General features: G+C 36.0%; 1 protein-coding gene across 2 annotated transcripts in view; it reads right to left on the bottom strand.

Annotated features, from left to right (window-relative positions):
- LOC149080553 (metal cation symporter ZIP14-like) overlaps window positions 1-2,865 on the bottom strand; it is an 89,542-nt gene extending 86,677 nt beyond the window's left edge. For both annotated transcript variants that reach the window (XR_016193604.1, XM_089239660.1), the window contains exon 1: window positions 2,514-2,865. Coding sequence is in view for 1 of the 2 variants with exons in the window: in XM_089239660.1 (XP_089095786.1) it covers window positions 2,514-2,756 (243 nt within the window). In the remaining variant the exon portion in view is untranslated. The remainder of the gene's footprint in view (window positions 1-2,513) is intronic.
- Between the last annotated feature and the right edge of the window lie 10,011 nt (window positions 2,866-12,876).

The following is a 12,876-nucleotide window of genomic DNA, read 5'->3' as shown; positions in this document are numbered from 1 at the left end:
TACAGTACATCATCAAACTTTGTTGCGAAAGGTGCAACAGTTAAGAGAAGATCAAATGTGGAAACTTAAAAAAAAAATCCATTTGAACAGTCGGTGGTGCACTCTTTTTAATCCGACATATTTAGAAAATTTTCATTCATAGTCAATTTACTTTATTTTTCTACATCACACGCTCACTTTACAAATATCTAATTAGACCAGTGGAGAAGGAGAGGGTCCGGTCTTAACTTCATTTGAACTAAAAAGCAACAGATATACTCATTACAACCGATTGTAGCATGTTCATGTTTCAAGAGCTAGGTGGGTATAGAACCATGATGAGTACTGTATGTGGCTTTTTTTTATCCCCTCGAGATTGGTTAGACAAGGACTTACATCTTGACGCTCATCAAATAAATTGATATACAGCTTCTTCCATGTTTTAACCGAAATTCAACCTCAGGCCTGTCGAACCGGAGGTTGGTGGTTCAGATCAGGGCCGGAACTAGGGGTGGGGGGGCGGGAGGGGTGGCAGTTTTAGGTAGGAGCAAAGAACACCGTTATAAAATTATCGAATTTTAAAGTTGTTGAGGCGGAAAAATCATGTTTTCCCCGGGTGGCAAAAATCCTAGTTACGGTCTTGGTTCAGATAAATGGTTCTGGTCGTATTCAGATTGTACCAAGTAAATGTTTAATTGGCGTAGTATAAATGCATTCATATGAAATAATAAAAAGATGAAAGTAAAAAAATAATAACTTTAAGCTTAACAAGCTTCCGTCAATAACTTTCAAAATTTGTTCTGATAGATGCTATGAACTGATTGTTGCATAATACTGCAAATCTACATTGCATAATACTGCAAATCTACATTGCAAATACTGCAAATCTACATTGCATAATACTGCAAATCTACATTGCAAATACTGCAAATCTACATTGCATAATACTGCAAATCTACATTGCAAATACTGCAAATCTACATTGCAAATACTTGCATAATACTGCAAATCTAACACAATTGACACGTTTAAAAAGAAATACGATAAACATGTTGGGGTAAATCGAGAAGCTATCCATTCTTAGAATAAGACAACCATAAGTATTCTTTATGGGCATTGTATAATATTTTATCACGTGTATATATTGTTTATAATTTGTGTTAATTGCATTTTTAATTGGGTTGCTGTTTTTTTTTTAAATATGACATCCATATTTTTACGGGCATCCTTTTATCAGCCACCTCGTTGGGCATTTTGCCTGTTGTGGCGTTGTATTTGTATTTGTACATTTTTCAGTAGCCAGTGAAAGATTGATGGCTGTTTGAATATATTTACTTTGCACAACTTAATCGTGTGTAATATTTAACAGATTTTTCTATACAGTTACTTTCCATGAGAAGAATAATCGACAAACCGAAGGACATCCCTAATGAAAAATATTATGATACGATTAGAGAGAAACAGGTGCTGATTTTAACAACGCTATACTGTAACCGTGTTTTGTATTTACAGGTATGAGTGACCTGAAGCGTAATACACAATCTTTATGGCTAAACGAAAGTGACTTTTTATTTCATCAAATGCTTTTTCATAGTTTAGAAGTTTTGATAGTTTTAATAGACATAAAAACCTATAATACTGTACAGCAGGGATCTTCAACTTTCTTCGAGTCGCGAGCACTGAACAGAAAGCACCCTTGCGACAGCGTTTACATACATGAGTGTTATGTACAGCGTTACAGCCTGAAATCTTCATGATCGTATAATTCAATTCAATTTTTACAAGGTATTTAATTGAAGTGTTGATCAAACACTCATGAGCACGAAATCTAGCATGTGCATTGAGCACTCTTGGTGGTCGCGAACAACAGGTTGAAGATGACTGCTGTACAGTATTTACTTTTTTATCAGGCTGTTGAAATGTATGAAGTATTTTAAATCTCATATGTTGATTTCGCCAATTGGCAGCAACTATTTTTCCAGAAATATTCAAAATACTGAAAAGTGGGATAAAATGCAATCAATGCCGATAAGTCACTTTCAGGGACGCCGAAGCCAGAGGTCTGGGTAAAGGGACAAGTACCGCCCCCCCCCCCCCCGCACCACCTGCTCCATATTTTAAAGATTTGGTCAACAAAAACGAGAAAATATGTTGAATTTATCCCAATAATTGTCCTTGTCCAAATTTCTCTGTACTCCTTTCACCATATTTAAGCTATCAGCTTCCGTGACCAGATTGAGTTCCTTTGCAAAAACACCCGGAAATTATCAAAGGAGGTGATAAATTCTTACATGTGTTTACGGAGTATGTACTGTATATGTTGGGTTTCCTTATGCAGAAAATACGGGGCGTGAAAAAAATAGTTTCGGAATAATGGCATCATAACCACTCATATCAAGCAGATTCGATTACTGAAATTTAATTGCTCGGCGCATGCCGAAAATAAATAAATAAAAGCTAAATATTGGTTAGAAATGAAAATCGATTCGAATTTTCAAAGCTTTCAACCAAGAAAATTAAAGTTGATGGCATACCTCGACGCACTGAAGATGTGTAAGTCCTTGCTGTGCGCAACGAAGACGGTCCATAAGTCCATCGACCGCAACCCTAACCGTTTCATTGACCGCAAGCTGGAAATCCCTGTGTCGATCTTTGTTGCGGTCGAGGATGAAATTGACGAGTTGTTCCAGATCTCCATCCGCTGTTCGACCATAGCAGCATTTTCCCGGGAACAGAAATAGAAAAGCGGCCAACAGTAGGCACACAATAAACCGCATCACGGTTGTGAGTTTCGAATTCTCGGGTAATGCCGCAGTCTAGTGAATACGGGTCATTCACTACAAGAGAAAAGAAGCCCTTCACCATCTGTTGGCATACCTGTTTAGCAAGCTACAGGTCTTTCTCTTTGTCGTGCTGACCGAAGCGATGCCAGCGCCATCCGGTTGCCAAGAATATGACAAACAAAATTTGAGTTTTAGTTACCTTTTTTTTAAATTCAAAAAGCAAATAATTTCACTATTAATCTGTGCCACCGTGATGCTAACAAATCACCAAATCAGAAAGATTTGATTTCTCTATCAATTATTTTGGTTCAAGATCTGAATAGTGATAATGCGCAAATAAATAAGAATGTTGATCGCAGCATATATACTTAAAAAATGAATGAATATATTGATGACAAGTTTTTTCTTACATAAGGTTTTTACATACTCTGCCTCCATAGGCGTAAACTTGCATCCGGCCAATGGGCCCGAGCTTCCCCCCCCCCCAATAATTCTGAAGAGCTGGCTCAGCCCCCTCCCCCAAAATTCACGTGCTTACGTTTCCCATGTTTGGCACGGAAAAATAATTTTCATGATTAAAAAAAAATTGTTTAAAAAAAAGTTTGGTAAAAACAATCTGCTCAAAATTTTATTTTAATACTTCTTTCAAAACCGCAGTTGACTTGTTCTTTACTTTCTTTTTTGGGGCAATTTGTAGTATTTTTCTCACGGTCACCCCCTGCCACTTAATCTCCAGTTCCATTCTCCCTTCGGTGCCAATCGTCAGGGCCACAACTAGGGGGGAACAGGCGGGTCTCGTGCCCGGGCGCTGGACCCGAAGGGGAGAAAATTTCATTCTGAAACCTCTCCTTCAACATTACAAGGGGGCGTCAAAATGCGCGCTTGCCCCGTGTGACTAAGCATCTGGTTGCGGCCCTGCCAATCGTTTCTGCCCGAAGGAATATCTGGATGACATCTGGAGACGATATGGGGTGGGGGTCCTTTCTTGTTGACGCTGCCCGAAAACTCAACAGCATCTCTTCTTCTTTTGTTTAAACGTGCCCCTTTTGGGAAGGAGGCGTCCAGACGATGCAGGAGGGGCAAAACGGTTAAAAAATAGGCCAATAATGATTTTTTTTTTTACTTTTTGTGTCACAAAGACATCTCCGTATGCACCACACAGTATAGTATAAGGTCATATATAATGGTACAATCAGCATTCGTAAATACAAATTTCACGTGGAAAAATAAACAAAAGAAAAATTATAATAACTTATACACAAGAGAAAAACGGTCTTTAAAGAAAAATATAATAACAAAAATTAATTAATAGTAATAACAAATAATAATAATAATGTGAAAACAGATAAAGTAACAAAAAATAATTTTTAAAATTTGAAAAAAAGTAATAAAATTAGAAAAAGGAAAATAGTGAGAGAAGAAAGAAGCAAAAAACATGGTTTAAGAGCAAAAAAAAAAAAAAACTTAAAAAATAAAATAAAAATACGAAAATGAAGAAAACCAAAAAAATATAGAAAGAAACAGAAAAGCCTCAGTTCTTAATGCTATGTACAAATCTTCGAAGGGCACACAGAGTCTCTTTTGAGTACACCAATTTTGATTGGCCGATAATGATTGAAACTAAAATAAGTAAGAGTACACTCTTTTGAGCCATGTTTTACTTATCGAGTTCTGAGCCCGGGGCCGAAACATTTTCGACAAAATACTGTATGACTAATAACACCGAAACAAATAAACAATAGCGAAATTAAATACCAGTAAAACCTCAATATAACGGTACTCTGCTGACCAAGGAAAAATATCTTGTAGAGGGATTATCGTTATATCAAGGGATCGTTATCATCACGTGCTCTCAAATTTCTTCTTGCTGTTTGCATCTTCTTTGAATCGGCGTTGTTAGTACCACCAAAAAAAATGCGCTTTTGAGTATTTATTCACCTCAGAAAAATTTTAATTGGTAAATAACATTTGGTTTGATGTGTTGCCCCTGTAAAGAGGTTAATCGCAGTACATTGTGGTGTATCACACAAAAAGGAGTGACACCGAAAACTTCATCAACACAAATCGTTAGCAGTGGTACCAAACACTCAGAGGCAGAGGAGGACTAAATCCGATTGAAACCCGGGCGCTGAAGAAAATATTGGGTCTCTTAAATTATAAGAAAATGTGTAAATTTTTGGGCTCTGCGTGGCCTTTTAGAAGTCCGGACCCAGGGCGCGCACCCGCCGTTAACTCCGTCTCTGCACATACCGATATTATTAGACTACACGGAAGAACTAAAATATGTGACAAGTTTAAAAATATATTTAAGAAAATTTCGAGCAAAACTATGAAAAATATCGTTGCAGCGGTTTCGAAATTTCCTCAAAAAATATGGTAATAGAGACGTTTATCGAAGTGAAACATCGTTATATCGAGAGGAGTTTAATATTAGACTGAGCGATTCCAACAAGATTTGAAAAATGTTGTAGAGATAATTATAGCGTATATCGTTGTAGCGAGGTGTCGCTACATAATATTTAAAAAGAAGTAATAAATAAAATTAAAAACAAATGAAAAATTTGAACGGTTCGGGAGCTTTTGGGCCGGGCCACTGCACGAAATTAAATTTTATTTAAGTATCAGTGTTTCATCAGTCTTTGCAAAAAAATGACGTGTTGCGTGTAAAACATTGTGATGTTTCGAGAAGTAATAAAAACTTTCGACCACGGGCAGCAATTTTGAGAGGGCGGCAAATTTCGGGGGAAACAAAAGCTACTTTTCAAAATGATTGACTTTTACAGTGGAGGTGAAGCACAATTACATTTATTTCAGAGCCCCCCCCCCCCTCGATAACAATGATCTACACTCTTAGTTCGATTAACTGGTGTATGTGGCGCTTATAAATGCTGTGACAAACCGATTGGTAATCACAGCCCTATAAAAATACAGTACAGTACATTCAATATAATTTTATCTGCAAAGTATCTCTCAGCTATTCCCCCCCCCCCCTCATCGAACAGGACAGGGCTTCTGGACTGAAATATTTTGTGAGTGACAGGGCAGGATTTCTGATGGCGCCGCCCCCCCCCCGTTATGAATATATATGGAAGAAAATCGAAAAAAATTCTTTCGATACTCCAGCCTGGAGCCCTGTGGGGCCTTCCTTCTTGGTTGGTTGGGGGTGCATATGGCTCACCCACTGGGAATCATTTATATACAGTCAGACCGATGTATAAACAGTTCCGCACATGTGGAATTTGGGGACAAATCCTCACAGTCTATTCCCGCACTTGCGAAAAAAGACCCTTCTCGTCTTTCTTTCTTTCTTCCTGTCTTTTCCTTCTTTTCTTCTCTACCATAAATGGACTGAAGTTATAGGGGGCTATATCAGATGCTGGCTATATCCACATGAAATTGTGCCACTGAAATTATCTTCCATGCATTCCATAATGGGTAAACCAAATCTAAAGATCTGATGCTTATTCTGGGTTTGGAAGAGGAACCTAAATAGTCACTTCCTCGTGAGTCGAGCAGAGATGGATTTTTAGGATTCAAAAAAAGATGCAAAAGGTTCGCTAAACTGCGCAAACGCATTTCAAACATCCTGCTTAATTATGAGAGCACGAAACATATTAAAACATTTTCGGAATCCTTAGCTTGTATTGAAAAATTAGAGTGAACTTTTGCAACAGAACTGTAGTATGTGTTTGATCATATAAAACCAGGAAATAACAAAATATTCAATGAAAAAATAATTACAATACTTCGTAATTAATCAGATTTTATTAGCCGTGTTTCTCTTTCCAACCGAAATATTCTCTTTATGCTTTTTCATTATAGCACCGAATTACTGTCGAATTAAGTAAACGTAATATTTTGCAGGCAAATTTTCGATTATTATTTAACCGTGATTTCTTATTTGGAGCTCTGATTTTTTCCCCCAGCATCATGTAATTGTGCTTTTGAAAATTTTAAAGCAAGGTTTTTTTCAGACGTGAAAGTCAAAATTTTAGTATTTCACACTATTTTCAAATATAGCATTTATGTTGGATTCAAATTCATGTTACACGCTAAATCAGTAAGTGTGATAAATTTTAGGAAGTACACCTTCAAACGATTTATTCCAGAGGAAATGGGCGGAGCGACAAAACTGTTCATTTGAAGGGGAAAAAAGGGTTTTTAAATATTTTGTAAACAATGATGACTCTTCATCAGCATAAATATTCAGATTTCAAATCGGTAAATTATTGGTTTATTTTCTGAGTTAATTCCGATAAAATGTGCATTCAACATGGCTGACACTTATTTTAATTTAATCTTTAGCAAAATACGTGTCGTATATAGACGTATCGCAAACTAATAAACTGGTTAAATGAAGAGAACAGAAGTCATAATTTCTTTTTTTTACATCTATCAAATATACCGACTTCAATTAGGAATTATGGATAATCAGTGATAAACACATTAAAATTCATCGAATTCACCGAGGCGATCAGTGATTATGATCATTCTAATTAATCTCAAGTTTAGCAACTTTCCCGCAATATTAAGGGTAAAAAATAGTTTGGAGTGCAATATTCCAAAAAAAAAATTCGACATTCTAGTGATGAAAAATAGTTGAACTTTAAAAATGTGCAAAAATATTCTCTTTATGCTTTTTCATTATAGCACCGAATTACTGTCGAATTAAGTAAACGTAATATTTTGCAGGCAAATTTTCGATTATTATTTAACCGTGATTTCTTATTTGGAGCTCTGATTTTTTCCCCCAGCATCATGTAATTGTGCTTTTGAAAATTTTAAAGCAAGGTTTTTTTCAGACGTGAAAGTCAAAATTTTAGTATTTCACACTATTTTCAAATATAGCATTTATGTTGAGGATTCAAATTCATGCTACACGCTAAATCAGTAAGTGCGATAAAGTGTTGATTGTGCGGAAATGTGTCCAAATTCTCCCCTATGCGGAAATGCACCGTGCGGATCTGTTTCGCCAACGTTCTGATTGATTTAACATTCCATGCGCGAGATAGGGAAGAAATTCATCAAAAAACAAATAAATTTCAGAAAAATGAAAAAATATCTTGGTAGTAAGTGATATCTGTGGCATATCTGATAAAAAAAAAAGATAAAGTTGTGTGGATTAAAACAGTGCAAAAAAATTAAACAACAGCCATTTCACGTGAAGAATCAGGTGACGCCACTTTGTTTTTCGATAAAGTACTGGAAAATCGGATGATCCAGCTCCACCGACCATATTTCTTTCTTTCCATATTCCGTAGAATAATGTTTTTATTGAATATTGAAATATCGAGGTTTCACTGTATATCTAAACTAAATAATAAAATATAACAGTGTGTGTGTGTGTGTGTAGATTATACCGAAATGATGAATTTGCATTTTTTCCATTTTTTTTAGTATTCGACTCCGGTCGCCAAACCGACACATATACCGCGCCCCTAAGAATGTGTGTGTGTTCGCCACAAAGAACTCGCGGAACTGTTTGTCAGCAAAAAGTCATTCTTCACAATGGTCTTTCTCTCAAATCTTCAATAATTACGCAAACTGTATGTCTCCGTAGCAAATAGGTGTTGCCAACCTTCTACCAACTGAGGACGCATTATATCTTCGATTCAACGGCAATGCTTTTGTGCAATCTTGGTGATCACCGGTTAGAACGACCGCTAAAAGGATACTCGATCATACCAGCTTGGCAGGCCATTTTATAAGAAATTTTCACTGTGGATCACTTGGGAAAAGGACACTCAAAGAGGAATCAACTCTATTCAGGAGCAGGAGCGGGAAGGGGGCATATGGTACCGTCCCATCCCCCGAGGCAATAAAAAATTAAAATATTCTGAAATATTTTCGTAAAAGAGAAATATCGAATGATAATGCCTTTTTATGTTACCTTAACTAATTTTTTTAAATTTAGTAATGTACTATTCTTTTTAATTATTATAAACTCAAATTATTGAAAGAGATTACTTGCGGCTCCCCCCCACGAATTTTGAGTGCCCCCTCCAAAGATCAATCCTGCGTACGCTCCTGACTCGTGTGTTCGTAAAAATGTCAAATTTTACGAATATGACCTTAGTTTTTTAGAACTTGCGTATTTGAATAAATATTATCGTTGTGCAATACTGATGTCCAAAATAAACAATTTCCGTTATTTGTCGAATCTGTGCCCCAGAGCCTAGATACCCGTCAGCATGGGTTAAAAAGAAGGCATCAAACGAAAAATTAAACGTGAAAGAAAATTTATTTTAACTCAAATGACAAGAATTTGGAGAACATTCAATGTCACATTTTTTTCAGTTGTGAGTCATGTGCTAAATAAGAAAAGCAGCTATACGGTTGAATGGGCCACATGACCTCTTTTTACATATATATGTCGTGTGCTCTCACTTACTTTTCACTCAGCTATTCTTCAATGAATCTCAATTATACAACTGCAAATCTCATTTGTTCCACTGCACCAAACTGATGTCATTCTCTTCTTATCACTTTCATGTTGTTACATATTTTCCCTTGTTTAAAAATTGTTTTGTTTATGTAAAAAGTTTTTATCACAGGCTATCTCTGTGTTTTATGAATCATAAGTAGATTCCTCAGAACTTCAATGTTTTCGATGACTCGAGTTCATTCTGCATACTTGTAGTTTGAACTAATACCCATGAAAGTTACAGCTTTTAATCGCATTGTGTGAGAGACAGCCATCGATCTCGTCCTGTACAGGGTGAACCAGAAATTGCTATAAATGAATCAGGCACACGAGGAAAAAATCAAGTTAGGTAACAAAGTTTTCCCGCTCGTCTTATTCCTTACATTCTTCGTAGAAATCAAAGATATTGATAAATGATGTAAATCCATTCGAAGGAATTGCTAAAAACTATGATTATTCTGAGAGTCAAACTTTACTCTTTTATCTATAACATCCCCTCCCCATAAAAAACAATATTGTCGTTCTGTTGACATAGGCGTAAACTTCTAACCGGCCCATGGGCCTGAGCTCCTCCCCAATAGTTTCGGCCATCTCCGTAATACCTACAGCAATGCAGTCGACGCTCATTATAACGAATCCCATCGTTCCACTAAAAACGGACATTGGGAGGTCGTTATATCGAATGCTTAAAAAATTTTGTTTATTAAGAGAATTTGTATTTGGACGGAATAAAAATTATTCATTTTGTTTTAATTTGAGCAGTTCAGTGAAAAGTGAAAATACATCAGATCAGATAATATATATATATATATATATATATATATATATATATATATATATATATATATATATATATATATATATATATATATATATATATATATATATATATATATATATATATATATATATATATATATATATATATATTATATATATATATATATATAATAAAATTTTAATAATTAATAACACGCACGAACCCGTGTACTGAATTCTACAATATCAAGGTCAAACATTATTTTGACGCGGATTTTGTACATTTATTTGTGAATTTACAAAGGGTGCTGTAGCCCAGGTCAATAAGATACTCGCCAAAAGTACCAAAGGATGTATAGAGGTGTTGCGAGTTCGATAGCCGGGGTTCGTCCTGTCAGAAACTTTTCTGACCCAGGAGTACAACAGAAACGGTGAAATGACAGAAAAAAATTTCTACCGCAGGGAGTCCCACACCGAGGAGTTAGTGCACCAACCTCTCGATGAGTATGAAAAACTGCTGCCCTTTCGAAATCGACAATAAACTGTACGTCCTGGTCTAATGATCCCTCGTGTGCAGAAAATGACCATGGTGTGACAAAACTGATCAAATGAATTTATAAAACAGAGGCAGAGCAGAACTAGGTTCGGTCATCGTATGAGATGGATTGGTCTTTGTAGGTCATTGTATTGGATGAACAATAGCATACAATAAATGGCCAAGCCCAAAGGTCGACAAACTGGTAGCGAGTCAAAATCGGACGGGACATATGCGGACAACATGGAAATAGGGTCAAAATCGGACAAATTTTGCCGCGCCCTCGATGTTGGCGCTGTATCTCCCATTTGTTTCTCCAACCTGTTAAATGGCGACAAAATGAATACAACAAGAAACCGGGTGAAAATCGGACAAATTTTGCCGAGCCGGCGATGTTGGCGGTTTATCCCTAATTTTTCCACCAAGCTGCTAAGTGGCGATTTTCTCTTGGATGGACATTATAAAGACAATACATAGAGAAACTTTTGATGAAATTTGAACAATGAAAGACATGAGTCGTCTACCAGTCGCCAGAACAAGTTAAGAAAAACCCGTCCTCTTTGAACCACTGACAAGTGATGGATTGCTACACGAAAAAAAAAAAACGCCGACATAACCAACACTATAATAATATATAGCTTCAGTAAAACTATTGTCATTATTATTACTGGGCTCGGCGCGGAGGTGATCATAAGTCCTTATCCCGAGGCATTTCTATCCTAGGAAGGGTCTCTACAACTAATGTCGCCTGAGTATTATCAGCACAGTGCGTGGACTACGGCATTGACAAACCAAAGGAAGTTGATTGTTTCATAAGAGGGAAAATTAGTAAAATCATACATAAATTAATGAGCACTTATACGATCATATACATAAACGATATCGATTGATCGTACATGCAAGATATATCGTGGGAAAATAAAAATAACTACATCAACTGAACTAAATTTAATCAATAAAAATCACGGCAATTCACAGATGCCTCACGTGGATAGAAATATGATAATATAGAAAACATGTGAACTAGTTCGACAGAAACATTAAAAAAAGATTTTATTCTAATGAAGTGATCTAAAACTATGCACACACACACACTTATTCCGATTACAGTCAATCCCGTTTTTAACGTTCCCGCTTAGTACGACTTATTTCTGTGGTCTCAACTCTAAGTACAGTGGATCCCGCTTATAACATTTTTCAAAAAACCTGTCACAAAAACATTGTAGGCGGGGAAATGCTTTAAATGGAAAATCTTAGAGCGAATTAGTGAGTTGGAAACACCAGAATAAGTCGTACTAAGCGGGAAAACTATATAAGCAGGATCGACTGTAATTCTCATTAAGATTTCCCATTTAAAGCGGTTCTCGCTTACAACGTTTTCCATGACAGTTTTTTGGAAAACGTTATAAGCGGGATCCACTGTATTATATAATATTTATGCATTTGCATATAATAGGTGGTCTATTAAAAAATCTTTGAGTTGAGCATAATGAATCGAAATGATAGATATCAATTAGATACATGCGATCTTCATGCTTAATTGATTCAGAATTGAAATTCTATTACTGTCTTATTAAGGATGGGACGAATAGTGATTTGAGCGAATAACCGAATACTCGGCGGCCGAGTATGTATTTTCTTAAAATTCAACACAATCGTATATAAAACTGGTGTTTTTAATTGAAAATAAAATTGTTTGTAATTTCAAATGATTGACATTGAATTTTAGTTATACTATTTATTATTTAAATAAATATTAAAAGATTTTTATTGCCAAGATAATGACAATCAAATTTAAGGATGATGTACTGTATTTCAATATTACTTATGGAATCAATTTTGTTTTCAACACTCGTTACCAGTTTCACGTCTGTAATCAAGAAAATGTCTCAGCCATTATTTACTCCCAACTATATAGTAATGTATCATAAAATTTACGACTTATTTTCTTATTTTTCCTCTCTTTCCATGTTCTTTGTCTCATTCAGGAGCTCAATACGTATCTGGTCTAGGTACAACCTTCAGTTAGTGGAACTTGCGTAATTCATGCTAGCTTCCACCTTATTGAAGAAAAAAATAAGCGTGACCATACGTCCCACGTTTGAATAAACTTATCCGTTTTGTGGTCCAGGATTTTTTATTGTTCTTGATTATGCTTGATAACTTGATCCACATTGCAGCTCTTATTGATGAACCATCATTAGTTACACTTGTCCGAAAATGGGTGAAGAGCACGAATAACTAAGAAACATTTACTAAGAAATTTATTTCAAATGCTCCAGAGGAGTATGGACCGGAGGAGGAGGCCGGACACCCTTTGCTTATATTCAATCGTTCGAGAAAAATTACTGGGGTCACTGGTCGAAAATCTGGGGGTGAATGGCACCGAGACTACC

The sequence above is a fragment of the Pholcus phalangioides genome, unplaced genomic scaffold (assembly GCF_987345545.1).
Source record: "Pholcus phalangioides strain wild (caught in Gottingen) unplaced genomic scaffold, Ppha-v1.0 ptg000011l_1, whole genome shotgun sequence".
NCBI lineage: Eukaryota > Metazoa > Arthropoda > Arachnida > Araneae > Pholcidae > Pholcus > Pholcus phalangioides.
Note: the sequence above shows the minus strand (reverse complement) of the source record. Positions and strands in the feature narration are given on the sequence as shown.